Source organism: Convolutriloba macropyga, chromosome 2, assembly GCF_964194025.1.
Source record: "Convolutriloba macropyga chromosome 2, txConMacr16.3, whole genome shotgun sequence".
Lineage (NCBI taxonomy): Eukaryota > Metazoa > Xenacoelomorpha > Acoela > Convolutidae > Convolutriloba > Convolutriloba macropyga.
The window spans coordinates 62,486,117-62,502,887 of NC_134469.1; the positions used below are offsets into that span (position 1 = coordinate 62,486,117).

At 33.3% G+C, this 16,771-nt stretch overlaps 3 protein-coding genes across 5 annotated transcripts in view; 2 read left to right on the forward strand and 1 right to left on the reverse strand.

Annotated features, from left to right (window-relative positions):
* The window catches only part of LOC142334586 (uncharacterized), a 270,416-nt gene that overhangs the window by 173,066 nt on the left and 80,579 nt on the right, over window positions 1-16,771 (reverse strand). The gene's annotated exons all lie outside the window — the stretch shown is intronic.
* LOC142334582 (uncharacterized) overlaps window positions 1-16,771 on the forward strand; it is a 67,912-nt gene that overhangs the window by 49,562 nt on the left and 1,579 nt on the right. The window contains exons 5-9 of the mRNA XM_075382722.1: window positions 1,040-1,273; window positions 1,512-1,643; window positions 5,955-6,086; window positions 13,792-13,917; window positions 14,243-14,374. Coding sequence (XP_075238837.1) covers window positions 1,040-1,273; window positions 1,512-1,643; window positions 5,955-6,086; window positions 13,792-13,917; window positions 14,243-14,374 — 756 coding nt within the window. The remainder of the gene's footprint in view (window positions 1-1,039; window positions 1,274-1,511; window positions 1,644-5,954; window positions 6,087-13,791; window positions 13,918-14,242; window positions 14,375-16,771) is intronic.
* LOC142334583 (cysteine-rich with EGF-like domain protein 2-A) overlaps window positions 12,843-16,771 on the forward strand; it is a 31,905-nt gene continuing 27,976 nt past the window's right edge. For all 3 annotated transcript variants that reach the window (XM_075382723.1, XM_075382725.1, XM_075382724.1), the window contains exon 1: window positions 12,843-12,852. The gene's annotated coding sequence lies outside the window, so the exon portion shown is untranslated. The remainder of the gene's footprint in view (window positions 12,853-16,771) is intronic.

Consider the following 16,771-nt stretch of genomic DNA (forward strand, 5'->3'; position numbering starts at 1 on the left):
GCTCGCCAGATATCTGCGTTTGAAGTTTTGATTATTATGGTATGTTAGAGTTTGAGGTCCGAATGTGATTACGGAGCCTTCGTTGTAATGCTTTACATGTTTTAACAAGAGTTGTTTTTGAATTCTGGCTTTTTGATGCTCTCTCCATGCGAAGTGATTTTATGGTCAGCACTGAACTGAAGTGTCGAAAGACTCCAGTTTGCATTTGTTAATTGGTGTCGATTTTTGAAGTAATTATTAATGGCTGCGATAGCGAGCTATTATTGGCCTTCTCTTAGTTTTAATTTAGTCGTCATTTTTCATGGCAATATGACATCACAATCACTTAAATCTGCGTTTTGTTAATTTGTTCATGCAATTGTGGCTGAATTGCGTGCGTGACGTCATCTTTACTCTTAGTGGGACGAGTTTTTTTTGTTAATTCACATGATTGAGTTTTTGGTCACACATGACTTACCTCACTCAAAAATGACCTCCTCTCTCTCAATTTGACTTTTCTTTACTTTGATTCAAGGAGATAAGGTCAACTGAGTTTGTGTCAATCTGATTGAAGGTTAGTTGAGAGGGGCTAATAGAAACAGCAATGCAGATTTTTAGTTGGTGGTAGTTCATTACCAAAAGCAGGATGAAACGCGCGCTGAATTTGGTTCCAATTTTTCATTTTAAATCTACTTGTGACGTAGAAAACTGAAGCTCTGATAACATCATTTAAAGCAACTTTAGTAAACTTGCTGTCCAGGCCCGTTACTACTCGCTGAAGCAGGCTACCATAGAATTCAGCTCTTTTGAGTCCTTTGAGAGAAATTCGCTCTTTAGTCGATTTTGTTTGCACTTTCACTCTGCAGCATAGAAGTGATTTTTGTACAGACATTTATGTTTGTGATATTTAGAATCTTTCCTTTGTTCAAGATCTCTAAATTTTTAGTGTAGGGGTGTATCATGAATCGTTCTCAATGGATAGATAGACAGAAGTATTATTGACTAGATTTCACAACTCTCCTTTCAGTTCCGTTTGTTACGTCTAGGCCTTTTTTTTCAGGTTCCTGTAGCGTTGACTCAGAATGCAATGGGCCAAATAAGGGCATCTGTGGTGACTCGAACACGTGTGAGTGTTTGACTGGATATGAACTGGCTGACTGTTCGCGTGACATAGATGAGTGTGGATCAAATAATGGCAATTGTGAGCAGACTTGTGAGAACTCAGACGGCAGTTTTACGTGCAAGTGTTTATCGGGATATGAGGTTGACCTAAATGATGCTTCAATGTGCGTTGGTTAGATCCATCTCCTTTGATGATTCAAGAAAAAGCCACGCCCTGTAATTTAGAAAGTGGAATTTGTGTGATTTAGAAAGTGAAATTTCGATTGTATGATAATAATTTCCTTAGTGCGTAGAAAACATTCTTTGAATGCCTTTAATTCTGTCTTTTTGATTAATATGAATTACAAAAATGATCAGTATCACTGCAAATTACTCATTGATAGCTACATTTAAAATGAGCATTTTTGTAGATATCGACGAGTGCAATTTGGGGACTGATAATTGCCATGCGAATGCAGATTGTATCAATTCAGACGCAACTTTCTCGTGTCAGTGTAAGACTGGATTCACGGCAGATGGAACTGACTCAACAATATGTATAGGTAAATTTAGTCCTTGAAAGATATCTGCCCGCAGAAAAAACTGCGTCCATTTACTTAGGCCAATATGATTTAGGTGGAGACAGGAGACGCGTCTTATAATTAAGTGGAATAGGCTTTGTGTTGATTGGTAACATCTTATAGTGAAACTGATTTGCGTTTGAGCAGGAATTAGAAGTGAAATCGAAAACAAGGAGGCTCGCTAGTGTGCAATGGCACATAACGTTCCGACATCACTCATCCACATTCTTAGCTTAATTCTTTGCCAATTGAAGTAGAGATAGACTACCTTCAGACGGAAAAAAGTAGTTAAAATTTTGCTATTAATAGAAGCAAAGCAATAGCTGAGGCTATTATTGGCCTTCTCTTGGTTTTTTACGACTCGAAGAGGAGTATTGGTTTTCTTAAGGTTTTCGTTACCGGAAGTACTATTCGTTCAGACGGCGTTTTGACCTAAAAACGGAAGATAGTAAAATTGCCGTGTGAACTATTTTTTTGAGCGAGAAGTTTTTTGATCATGCACCAAACGGTGAATGACTTTTGACTTTGAAAAGTGTTTTTTTGAAAGAATGCCGCATGTAGATAACCATTTTTGCCCTTTTTGTCCAATTGGCTCAATTTTTTTTGCTTATAATTTAGTTTTCTGTAGAAATAGTTTATAATAGAAGCTGTATTAATATATGAACCTCTGAAATTGATACCACAGTGTTTTTCAGAGTCTAATAATGCTTTTTAATTTCTAATTGGCTACATATTTCCATTTTTTAATTCATTTTTTAAATTATTTCTTCATTTTAGGATCTTAAAGCGGATATTTTCCAAAAATCAGTCCATATGGCAATTTACCTTTGATATTCCATGCATTGAAAGCTTCTTTATAAAGTGAGGTATTTTTGTTTTATAGAATTGTACACATGCTTCTCCGATGTTGGCATTTTTTGTCCAATTTTCCTCAATTTTTTGTTGGCTTTTGGATTTAATTACTAGAAAAAGTCTTTGTGCACTGTCAGGGATCCTAGTTTTCTTTTACTAATAATTGAATAATTTTGTCACGTTCGCTATTTAAAAAACTCGTTAAGTATTTTCTCATAAGTGCAATTTTCAAAAAAATGACAAGTTCATTGCAAAATATTTTGTTTCCTATTTTTCTATTTGATTTTTAACTTAAAAAAATCAAAAACCAGTCTTTTTTTTCATGTGCTTTTGTTTCTGTTCTTATTATTCACACTCTAGCATGTAGCAGTTCATCATTTTCTTGATGTATAGTTCTAATCAGCTCTGCTTTTATTTGTTAAGAATAATGATTTTATCCTTTTTCTTAGATTTTTATTTTGTTTGCAATTGATTTCATTTTACATAGTACAGCACTGAGAATTTGCTCGAAGTGCCGTTTAAACATTATGACTGATAATTAAATTCTACGAACAAAATCGGGGTGTAAGTTTTGTGGCTAAGCGTTTTTTTGCCCCTATATTCCTATATTCTGTTCCTTTTGTCTTTCTGATTAATTTGAATATTTATGAACTATTTGCTGATTTTTAGTCTTTTTGTGATTTTTGTCCCATTGTATCGTTTTGTTGAATTTTTTTGCAATTGCAATAAAGCCTCATGCTTGTCGGTTTTTTTAATGCAAAGGTAGCAAGTTTCGTTTGCTTCAAAGGTGTCTATTTTTATGCATTTTGACAAAAAAAAAACAGAAATTTTACTCCATTTTCTCCCCTTTTGCTCAAAAGTAGAAATCTTTGTGAGCTCGTTAAGTCTCTGATGCTATTTTGTGGTTGGATAACAAGTTTTCCTTGAATGAAACTTTGGTTTTCCTCTGTATGTTTGCTTGTACTGCATGAAAGCTAAAATGAATTTTCCTAATTTTTCATAATTTATGCTGGCGAATTTTCTGTTCTCGAGATAAGACGGTTGTTTTCTCTGCATTGATGCGTTCTGCAAGGAGTTGTTGATTATTTGAGAAACCGGTTTTTTTGTGGGGTACGATTTAAGCTTGTTTCCGGAATTCTTCCTGGCTTGTTTTCTATTTCATCAAGGTTTTGTTACGACCAAATGACGTCACCATCACTTCCAATCTGCTTTTTGTTCATTCGTGTATGCAATCTCAACTGATGTGCATGCGTGGCGTCATTTTTCACTCTTATTAGAGCGAGTCTTTAGTTCATTTGTGTCATACAGTTTTTGGTCACCCGACCTACCTCACTCAAATGACTTCCTCGCTCTCAATTTGACTTTTTTGGTTTAAATCGAAGAGGTAAGTCAAATGATATTTTGTCACTCCAATTGAAGGGTATTTGAGGGCATATATTAGAAGCAGCAATAAGCTTAACAGATTTCGAATCAAAATATAACATCTCAGCATTCAAAAAAGTTTTTGGGCTGTTTCTGTTATTAGAATTCTGGGACGGCAGGTCTACAAAGCTATTGCCTCTATTTTCTGGCAATCTGCCAGCTATATTTGAAATATTGCTGGCGATGTTGAAATAGGACAGACGTCGAAACAAATTAGGGGTTAATCGGTGAGATCAAGCTTCTTTATTTTGCTAGAATGTACACAAGAACAAACGAAACGACAGAAATGAAATCAACTCTGATAGATTTTGGTCAAGCAGAGAAAACAATCATTAAGTAAACAATTAACTTTCCGTCAAAAATGATCCAGCAATCATCACCTATCCCGCTCTCAAACTAAATCGCAATTAGTTATGACTTTTAAGTAACAACTGCTTCACTATCAAGCTTGTTTGGCCTCAGATTTTAAATTCCGATTAGTTTAAATTCCTAATTTAATTTTGTGGATGCGTACAGAAGTCAAAATAAACGCTGTTCTCATAAATTTAAACCGATAGAGCAAAATTAGATAATTAGAATTTATCAAAGCTAGATAGTCACGCAGTAAGTCATTAATGAAATCAGTCCAAGTTCCCTATAGAACTTATCTAACTTGTGAAATGATTGATCTGAAAAATCGGTTATCAAAAAAAATCATTTCATCCCACAAATTGAAAAGCTAAAATTTCAAATCCTGAAGTCTTGGTGCCATATTATATAAACAAAAATTAACCTGATAATTTTTCTAAATTCTTGTTTGATCGAAAAAGTAAAAAAAAAAGATTGACAAAAGGAACGTTTGACCAAAACCAATTTTTTTTTTGAAAAAATAATGGCGTCATCAAAATTGAAAGACTCAAAATGATATGTTAAAAACGTTAACTACTTTACTTCCTACTTCAGTATACCCTTCAATAAATCAGTATACTCTTCAACAACAAATGTCCTGATCACTAAATTGATCTCTAAATTAGAATCACCGTTCATTTTGAATAATGTTTTGTCAGAAGGCTTAGCAAATTTGTGTTTAATAAGACTAAGTGACGCAAAACAACAATTATTGGCAAAGCACCAAAAATTCTAGTTAAATCAGAAATCATCGTGAGAAATTGACAAAATTTAAGTTTGTGTTTCAAATACAATTTTACTCAAGAAGTAAGCAGCTGGAACTTCTTTTTATTGAGGTTAATTTAAAAACTCGAAAAAAAACAAACATTTTTTAATTAAAATTCTATTTGTGTTTTTGGAAAGAATTTAAAAACAATTCGCCAGAAGAAGTTTAAAAATCATGAACGCATTAAAACGTTGCGATTATGCATCCTTATGCCAATTGGACTTCTTAAAAATCGGCCTCGGTGTGCAAAAGAAAAAACCAAACGTCTGTTTTTGAAATTAATTTAGCGTCAATTACAAATCTACCAGCAGCTACCAACCGAAATAAATAGAATATATTTTATTCATTTTTTTTTTTACTTCTGAAGACTTTAAATATAACTTTTTATATCACAGCGAAAGACAACGAGAATAACAACAAAAACGGCCAGAACGCGAAATTATCTCATGTTTTCGAAAATAATTGGTTGTTGTTGTAACACCTGGTAGCGACTAAATTAAGTAACTAATAATCAGACTTTTTGTCCTTAGAGCAATCGATGAGAGCTTTTAATACTCAGACTGTGCTAAGAACTACAAAAAAATATAGCTGAAATCTATAAAATCAATTTTGCGAAAAGGAATAGTTAAAAATCAATCAATACCATAGATTTAACTGAAGACATTGACATTGTATAAGTTCATTTAGAACTTGTTAGAACTTCAATGGGACCCTGTCAATATCGAAACTCAATGACAAAACGCAAAGATCATTGTTTTAAAATTTTATTGAAAAAAAAAATGAAATTGCGTCAAGTGGGTCAACGGCGGCTTTTTTCCGACAATTCTCCGGATATGTTTCACTTTTCTTTCGAAACCGTTATTTAGACATTGACGAATGTGTTACGGGGACAGACACGTGTGATGCGAACGCCAACTGTACAAATACAGAAGGGTCATTCAGCTGCCAGTGTGATGGTGGACTTGAACCTCATCCAACTAACGTGGATGTCTGCATTGGTAAGGTCCAATTTTGTATTAGATATCTACAGGACTGGCAATAATATTAAAACAACGCAGTTTTTAGAGGCCACGCTTGCGAAAGTCCCGTATATTCTTAGCAACAGAGGAATCGCCAGAAAGTTTGTTCAAACATCTTTTTGGTATGATAGATGGAAAAAGTGTACTATCAGAAAAATATGGAGCTGGCCAAAATTTGAAGACAGAAGACTTTCAATTAATTGCACGTTGATTTTTTTGTTTTCAAACTTAACATAAAACGTAAGACTCTTTTTCTTAACCTTCGAGAAACTAATTAACTTTGAAAACTACCATGAACCTTCTGACTATAAATAATACAGATTTTAACAGAAAAAAAATGAATTGTATAATTTCAGCTGTGGATTTACATTGGGAGTAACTTTTGGTTTTTGACCTTTTCCTAAGAGGTCTGATGTCGTTTTCGTATTAAAAATGGAGTATTTAGTTTTAGGATAATGAAAATCCAGGGAAACTGTGGAACATATTTTCTAAAATTTGAGACCGCGGTGACGCTCCAAATGATACAGCTGAAGTGAATTTTTCGGCGTTGAAGTAACTTTTTTCAGAATAATTTACCTGCTGCTATTTGTCAAATGTTTTTTTGTGCGGTATAGTTTTTGTTATCTGACAATTATTCGCTACTTGCTGCTAGCAATAACCCCCGGCTGCCCGTCTCTTAAGAGGAAGTTATTCACCTCGACTTATAATTTGACTTCATGTATCTGGATATGTGCGGGGTTTATTTTCCTACTATGATTTTTAATTGCTCTCAAACGAAGTTTGTAGCAATTATATTAGTCCTGTCGGTCTTTTTTTATGCGATTTTTTGCTTGACCGATTTTTCGTCTGACGCTTTTGACTTTTCGTCCTCAAAAACGGGATGAACAGGAAGCGCTCAGCGGGCATTAAGTGCTCTTAGAGCCTTTCAGCTCTGTTTCAGCTCAAACTGTTTTGGAGACTTATACTTATGGTGTGAAGGGCGGTTCTTAAAGGTTGAAGACACCCCCTCTGTTGACCCCCCCTATTGCCCCACCCGCCCCCCAACGCGCTGTTTCCCCCCACCGCAGTGTTGCCCCCCAATCAGCCCCTGGTGCAACTCTCCCCCCCCCCTCTCGTGGCTAGCTACTGACGAACAACCGCTTGCTAAAAACGCAAATTTATACTTTTTTGCAATTTTTTTCAAGCTTTTTGAACATTTTTGACAATTTTTAATTTTTATCAGCCTTAGGTGTCAAAAAACCTCCTCTAGGGTTCGATAATAGGTGACTGCATTGTTTCTAGTGGTAATGGAATGGTTTCGACATTTTAACATCACGAATTTTAGCATTTTTTTTGACAAAACGTGCAATTTTTTTCAAGTTTTTTCCTTATTCAGGTCTTTTCAGACCCAGGGGCCAGGAAACATCCTAAGGGATTTGATAATAAGTTAATGATAAATTGTTAATGGCCATGGAATAGTTTTTCAACTTTTTAATGTCACAAATATTAGCAATTTTTTGATAAAACTTTTTTTTTCGTAATTACAAAGTTTTTTGTAGTTTTTTTTTTATTTTTTAAGCCTCGAGAGCCAAGGAACCTCCTCTAGGGTTTGAAAATAGGTTACTGAATAATTTCTAGGTTGAACGGAATGTCTTGCAAAATTTTATAACTTTATTCATATTGCTTTAGTCTTGCAAAATTTTATAACTTTATTCATAAAGTGCTGGTTTCGTCTTTTTTGTAAGATGTTTTTACTCATATTTCTATGATCTTGACCTTTAGAAACGGGATTGAAGTTCTTTTAGAGCCTGGAGATGGTTTACTAGATATTTTCTAGAGACGAAGAAATAGTTTTACAGATTTTTACGTCTCAAGTTTTCGCGTCTTTTCAAAAAAGTTTGAAAGTTTTTTTCAAGTTTCAATTTTTTGTCTTCTTTAAAGGATCCTATTCCGCAGCTGGCAATGAAATCTTTGAGATTGGCGCTGGTTTACTGTATAGCTTCTAGGGACAACAAAATGCTTTTCAAGATATTATTACCTCAAGTTTTAGCGACTTTGGGTAAAATTTTTACTTTTTATCAAGTTCTTTGTGATTTTGTTTGGCCCGTGATTTTTTGACCCTAATTTTTTTATGAGCTTAATTAACGATTAATGGATAAATTTAGTGAAAGTGAAAAGATTTTTATGATAATAGTTTCATAAACGTTTCAGTAAAGTTTGCCGATTTTTTTTAAAAATTTATTTTTGAATTTTCGGTCTCTAGGAGGCCATGAAGCATCTAAAAGGTTTTTTTTATTTGTTAAATGTTAAAATTTAGTGGCATATTTCTTTGTTTTGTGAACTTTGACGTGACTGATTGATCAAACTTATGTAGTTTTTGCTATTTTTTGTCAGTATTGCTTCTGTTTGCCTCTTTTGTTCCGCAAGATCTCTGCTAACATGCAAGTTAACAGCTATACAGGTTTTAACAGAAAAGATTGGGTTTTAAAGAGGCAAGTCTGAATAATTAGACAAATTTGCAGTGATTTGTTTTTTCTCTTTGAAGTTTTGGGAATGTTTTCGAGCATGGTGCTGTGTCTATTCATTGGAATTCGAGAAACACCTTCTGTTTGTCGGGCCCTGTATTTCAGGACCTCTCCTTTTTTGTAAGTTATTTTCACTAATTTGACTATGAGTTTGACCTTTCAAAATGGGCTAAGCAGGAAGTCTGACTTTTTCAAATTGCTTTCAAAGTCAAGTGAGAAAGTGCTCTTTTAACAGCATTTTGGTTTTTGAGAGCGAGTTTTTTTTCACGTGGCGAAATTTGACTTTCATCATTTTCTGTACGAATACTTTTGATAAGTAATCCGAATGTTCTAACAATGCATCGCTGCAGCTGTTTAAGCCACTCAAAAAGCAACTAAATTTTTTAAAGACAGACGCTATTTGTTTTCATGAAATATAAGTGAATTTTTTATTTTGGCTGTTTTCGTATTTTTTTGTTTTGTTTTTTAATCGAGTTAATGATAGGTTTCAATTGCTCTCTATTGAGTTATTTAAAATTCTTTTTGCTAATTTGAATTGAAATCTAATTAAAATCTAATTGAAATCTAATGAAATTATTTTTACTAATTTGAGTTGAAATCTGTACGGTTTCGCCAAATTTGTCACTACTTAAAAAACGAATTTTGAGGTTTTTCGTTTTTTATTGGTCTTTTTGTTCTCACTTAGTCTTCGTATAGGCAGGCTTTAAGTGCCTCTCGTTTGAGTCAAAACAAGAGCTGGTGTGAGTAATTTGTTTTCGTACCTAACAGTTTTGAGGACCCTAACTCAACATGCTTTCAAAAATTTTTTTTAAAACATTTTTTTTTAAATTTGCAGCCTTTTGTCGTTTTGTTGTTCTGTCACTTAGTGTCATTAGTGACAAGTCTCATTGAACCTTTTATTAAGCTTTTTTTGAGCTAAAATGTTCTTTGCAATTCAAAACTGAAGGTTTTAACTACTTTTGACACGAACTATTTTTAAATTCATAACTTATTTTTTAATAGCCGCACAGCGATAGCTGGGGCTATTATTGGCCTTCTCTTGGTTTTTTTTATTTCGTCGTCATGATTTTTGTTACGACCATATGACGTCACAGCTACTTTTTGTTCATTCGTTCATGCAATTTCAACTGAATTGCATGTGTGACGTCATTTTTCGCTCTTAGTGGAGCGAGTTTTTTTGTTCATGCGCGTGATTAAATTTTTGGTCACACTTGACTTACCTCACTCTCAAAAATGACTTCCTCACTTTGAAATTGACTTTTATTTACTTTAATTCAAAGAGATAAGGTCAAATGGGTGTGTGTCACTCTAAATGAAGGTTATTTGAGATCAGCTAATAGAGGCAGCAATAACTTATGCAGATTTTTAATCAAAATCTAACAGATCAGTCTTCAATGAAAAGACGAATTTTTTTGGTCTGTCTTTTTTACTGTTTTTTTTAGACTGCCGATCTACGAATCTATTGCGGCTATTTTCTGGCAATCTGCCAGCTATGTTTTAATTGTTTTTCATTCATAACATAATTTAAAAATAGTTCGTGTCAAACGACTTTTGACACGAACTGTTTTTAAATTCATAACTAATTTTTTTTTAAAAAAATTGTTTTTCATTCATAACTTAAACTTTTCACAATTTTGACACGACTGGTTTTAAGTATTGGTTGAATCTCCGGATTTTTCTATTTTTTTTACTTATTCGTTTTTATTGACTTTGTCGGCATTCGTTTGCAAAAAATTTTTTATTGTTACTTTCATTTGTTTCTACTTTGATTACGCTGTCTCCCAATTGTTTCCATTAAAATTTTTATATGCTTTCTATTAATGTATAGTTCGATAGAAGTTAAAAGGTTCATGTTTTGGTTGCGTGTTTCGAAGGTTCATGTTTTGGTTGCGTGTTTCGATGACTTTGATGACACTGCAATGACATCGTAAATACAGGTTTTAGCCATATGTTGATTTTTATCCTTTTAAGTTGTCTCTCAGCGGTTGGCTACAAAATTGACGTTTGCTGTCTAAACTCTCATTAGGTAAAAGGTTTTTGTGGAGGCTGTTCTCCTAAGAGTCTGATACTGTTGTCTTCAGTTTGTTCAATTCTTGGAATGGTAATTTAGGACTGCTCCTGTTGTAGTTTTTTCTACTTATAGTTTTAGGAAAAATTTATTTTGCTGTCCATTAGTTCACAGCTTGTTCAGCATTTTGCATGTAATCTTTTTGACTTCTCTATGCTTTTTCATTATTAGGCAGCAGTTGATCAGCAACGCAATCTGAAGAGAACAGAATCAGTGTCAGAAAACGAAATCAAAATAGAAAGTGGATACCCCCATAAGACCTAATTTTAGATGCCCGCTACTTGAACTTTGGGCTTATGAGTCTTAGTTAACATCTCTAATGCGTTTTGGCATACTAGTCTCTGCATCCTCTCATTAGGAAACAGGAATGTGCATTAATACAAAATCCAATCAAAATGGTGGGCACTTGAAAAATGCTTTTGTACAACTATCATTGTTTTTCTGTTCCTTCAATCCCAATCGGTGTTATGGGAATCAATGGCTGTCATTTTCCGGTAATCCGCCGGGTATGTTTTAATTTGCTTGAATAGATCAACTTGTGCTCAATGACGAAAATGCTACTTTTTTTACGGTGTGATAGTTATTTTTAAATCTCTTCGAATTTTTTTATTTTTTGCCAAAAATTTAGCTGTTATTCGGGCTTTTAGATGCTAATGAATCTCAAGACCACTGCCGTATGACCTGCTCGAACAATCTTCCTAAACTAGTACGAGGTCTTTACCATACAGTAAAACTATTTGGGACAGCAGTCATGAAAGTTTTTTGTAATTTGAATCGGTTTAACGCAATTTTATGTCCTTCTCAGCGTTATTTTCAATCTGACTTAGATTTTTTAAACGGAAACAATTACTTAAATTTTAAAGCATTGTTGATCACACAATGGCTCTTTACAAGCCTAATTTTTAGCTTATGAATGTTGATGTTTTTTTTATCTGTTATCGTTCTTGGACGTTTTGTCAAACAGATCGTTTGAGTACGGATTTCAATCGCGCTTGAACAGTAAAAAGAGTTACAAATTAAGTATTTCTAAAGCATGAGTTTTTCAAAATTCATTTGAAGTGGAGCATAAAATTGGTTTGAACATTTTTTCAACGGCTATTATTTAGGCGCTCTCCTTTTTACAATTCAAAGAATTTGAATTGTATTGGGGCGCTGTCTTTTTTTTAAGATCTGTTCACACATTTTCATGATTTTTGAAGTCAAATTGGAGTGGTGAACTTGGTCACGCCGAAACAGGAAGTGGAGCGAAAAAGTGAGTGGTTTTGCGGCGTGAAACTTTTTTGCTCTAATTTTAAAGTAGATTGAGAAAACGGTGTTTGAACAAAAATTCGCTCTCTCGCTAGTGGTTTTTTTGTTCACATGCGGCAATTTCACTTTGATTTTTAATGTTTTTGATTTTTAATGTTTTTTTCGATTTTTTGGATCGAATTTTTTCTAAATGGTTTTCCCAATTCATTCATTGTCCGTTCTAGGTCTAGTTTTCTGTTTAGTCAATGAAAATTTTTTGAATTGTACGTCAGGACTTGTCCTGCTACGTTTTTTAAATTCGCTTTACTTTTGATCACGTTTTTCGTTCTACATAAGTCACAATTTTCACGCTTGACTTCTGACTTACTTCACTCACTGTTCCAACTGAATTGGTTTTAACTTCTTTAACGCATTGAATTACGTAATGTAGTGAATACGGTCATTGTCAGAAGAGCAAAATCAAGAGACGGGATAAACAGGCCTGGTCATTAAGTCATAATTCATTAGGTTATCAAAGTTCATCAAGGCGATTGCTAGCTGGCATTAGTGTTATGCTTAGTGGCATTCAGTTTAGAAGCTGAATTAGGTGTAATTTTAGAATCTACAAGATTATGCAGAATTTGCACACCAAATAAGAGCGATTTTATACTTAATTCTATCAATTTCTATCTCTTAGTTTTTTCTGTCAGTTTCTATCTCTTAATTTTTTTCTGTTTCAATCCCAATGTGCGTCAAGCGAGTCAACGGCGGCTATTTTCCGGCAATTTCCCGGCTATGTTTATATATGTGTTCTAATGGTGCAATTATGCTAATGTTGGAGTCAATATCGATCGCTACTGACTTTTATCACTGTGAAACTGTGGATTCAAAAAATGTTTGTGAATAAATGAGTTCTACCTGTCTGTTATGAGTGTTCTTATTAAATAGTCTCATATTTAGTATCATCCTTATTTCTCAACTTGACGTTTTACTGAAAGTAAAGTTTTCGAGGAAAGGCTACTTAAAGTTTCCATTTTTGGCTCGCCGTTTGATGCCCTTGCACTATACGTATCCGTAAAAGTTAATGTTTGTAGAGTTATATATTAACCTATACAAAGATTACAGTTGGTATCTAATGGTTAATGTGTCTTTAGTTTTTTTTCCAAAACTGATGAGGTTTTTAGTTTTGCCTCTATGTGTCGTTCTCTTTGTTGACTTGTAACTTAGTCTCATTAATGAGAGGTGTCGTCTGCTTCCTCTTAACTTTTGATAATTCCTGATATAAGAAAAAAGGTGTTGTGTTCTGTCAATAAAACAGTTTTCAGTTTGAAAAATGACCGCTCTCATCGGCGGCTAATATGACATAAAAACTATGGTAGCTGCTTTTTAACAATGAATTGTAAGAAATTTATATATTTTGATTTCGGATTTCATGTTCTTTTAACTTAAATGCCACCAATTTTCAAAAACATTGATTTTTGCAGTTGTCCATTTTTTTCCGTTTTCCCTTTAATGCGTATTATTGTGCATTTAATTAACAAGTTGTGGTTTCTATGTGATAATTTTTCGCTACTTAGTTTTCGAAAAGAAATGAGTTTTTTAATTTATATAGGATCATTTGCTCTGTTGACAAACAAAAGCTGCACATACTATAAAAGAGTTAGTGTTCAAGTCGTTTGCGAAATCATTTTTGTGGGATGACCCCGTTATAGTAAGTCAGACTCATTTTTTATCCGGCAAAATTTGATCTTTAACTGATAAAATTGGTTGTTTTTCTGCTTGAAGAATTATATTAGCTAGACTTGTTTTCTCACGCCAAATGTTCTGCTCAAGTCAGGTTCTGTATATAAATAAGTCATATATAGGCAGTAAAAATGGGTTTTAGATATTGACGAATGTGCTGCTGGAACATGTAGCCGATTTGCAAACTGCTCGAATTCTGTTGGTTCTTTTACCTGCGAGTGTTACACGGGATTCACACAAGATCCAACAGACAGCACAAACTGCTTTGGTAAGCCTCCTAGAGTACACTTTTTCTATTTAGAAGACAGTGGATAAGAAATAGCTGGCCCGAAAATTGAATTGCGTAGTACACCTAGATTCAAAAGTAGTTTGTGAATTTCTTTGATTTTATTGGTAAGTGCAATGCACCCAATATTTAAATATCGCTGATCAGATACTGGACATATTGAAAAAGTAAGATAGTCGCCACATCTGAGAGGAAATAACTGTTTCTGTTTTTGATTAACACAGGTTGTGAATGACGTTTGTTGTGCTTTAGAAGTTGTTACCTGCCTTTTTTATAGGCTTCTTAGTTGAATATTTGTCTCATTTAGACATTGACGAGTGTAGAGTAAATAGTGATTCGTGTATTGGAGATGCAGTATGCACTAACACACCGGGTTCATTTGAATGCCAGTGTCCAGCAGGCTACGAGGTTAACCCAAACAGACCTTCAACGTGCAGAGGTAACAAAACTTAGTGTTGACAGTCCACTTTGCGTCTTTCTTGTGTTTGCTTGCTGTCATGAAGCTATCGAAGCTGTCGAAAATAAATAAAAAACAAGGAGGCTCGGTAATGTGCGTTCGCACATTAAGTTCCGACCCCGCTCATCTACATTTTTTACTTGTCTACCAAATGAGGAAGAGATAAAAAAAATTAACATATCAACATATCGTTCAACAAACTACTAAACGAATTAAACAATCTACTCTAGAGGGCCTATGAGATCTTTGGCTACCATAATTTGGCTACCAGAAAAGACGGCATTAAAAATCAAATAGTTACAAATGTTAATTACGACAGAAACTCCTTGACCATTTTTTGAAAACCACTAATAACCAAATCAAAATGGCATCAGATAAAACTATACTAAGAAGATTAACCGGTACTTTTGGAAAAAAATGTGGGAATTTTCCTCAATGCGACTTGGCAACAAGTCGACTAGAAATGAGCAAAAGCGGCAAAAGTTTATTAAAAAATTGCTTTTTTAAAAAAAGAATTAAATTCGAACTGATTAGAAACATTACGCATCAAATGAAATCATTGAGGTAGTCTTTTATACCTAAATAGAGAGCGACTAAGGCCTTTAGTTATCCAGGATATGTCATAGGACTACAAAAAGAACGACAAATACAGGCAAAATTAAAAAATTTGCACGAAAACGATGTCCCCCCAATCAATTAAAAATTGAGCTGAACACTAAAAGCAAAAAAAATCTTCGTTTACTTTTTTTCAGGTGACATTTGTAAGTCAAATGACGCCCATTATTCTGATACTGTGAAAAGAAAACAAAAACCTACAAAAAAAGTGCAAATTTGTAAAAATCACGAAAATTGATTTAATGAAAACTGGTTGTTCCAAGAAAGACCATTTGAAGAAAATAAAACAGTTATGAAGAGCAAATTGTATTTCAAAAGATAAATGATATGAATTGTATATAGAGATGCTTAGCTACAATTTAACAGAAATAAAATTGGCAGATCTCAAAAATCTATCTTTTTTTAATAAAAACATAATAATCTTTTTTAATTATAATAAATATTTTCAAAATTCATAGCCAACAAAAGCTTTCGACTAAAAGAGTAGACAGTTTGTCTTGCAACTACTGGGAAAACTAATTGCGTCTGTTATTAACGAGACTAAATCATAAGACTATAAAATAACAACAAATACAAGCTGAACTAATAAGTTGCACAAACAACTTTACGAAACCACAGTTTTGAGGTCATTACATTTATAATATATTAAACGCTAGAATATAACATTTTCATTTGCGTCTCCTTTGATCACCATAATATCTTTTTGTAAAACGACTATCACAAAATGACAACAAAAAGAACCACAAAAACTGAAAAGTATCTAAACTTCCCAAAATTCTGAAACAAATTGTCTAAGCCCTGAAGACATTTAAAAAGTTTAAACAACAGAAAAGTTTTTGTTTGTTTCGACAAAACACTACAAATAGCCCTAAATAATGAGGCTAATATACGAAAATGATACAACGTTGTAAAATGCGAAAAAAACGCAAACCAGAACAAAAAGGGATAAGTTGAAGAATACTATTATTCTTTTTTTTAGAAATTTAATTCGAAAGTCAAAACAGCCATTAGTTTTTTTACCATTATCAGTTATTTAAGTTCACTTGATTATCTATAGTTGGCCACTGAGTCCTTTAATTACACAATATTTGGCATATGACAACAAAAAATAACAACAAATATAGGGCAAAAATAAAAAAACTCTACCAATTTCTGCAAGAGAACGGTGTCGCGGCCCTTCAAACCATATGTTATGAAAAAGAAAATTATGTTTAGTGTCAAATATTGTAAAGTTTTTTCAGTTAGATTGTTAAATAATGTGACAATTTACAAAATAAACAAAAACAACAGCAAAAATGGGCAATTATGCACTAAAATCAGAAAATTTTGTATGATACTCGTAGTACCAAAAGCAAGAAAACTTTCTGTTAGAACAATCGGAAACAAAATTAGTTTTTATTCTGTAAGGAGGAAAAGTTGATCTGTTCTTACTGAGAATAAGCAAAATGTTGACTAAAATAATATAGAAAAATTGACAAGTTCAAAAAATCAGAAATTTCCTTAAAACAAATACATTCAATAACATAAGAGACATTAGGTAACAACCGAATGAATGGAAAAGGTTCACTTAAACCTTATTAGGAACAAACTTAGATCTTTGAGTGGTTAAACTTAAAAATCAGCATGCCAAAAGAATAACAATTGAAGGCAAAAGACAAGAGTTCAGTTAAATTTTACTAAAACTCTTCCTCAAAGCCATAAAAACCCTTTGGTTCTCTGAAAACAAACTTTATCTCCATTCGGCCTCAAATTTACGTAAATTTG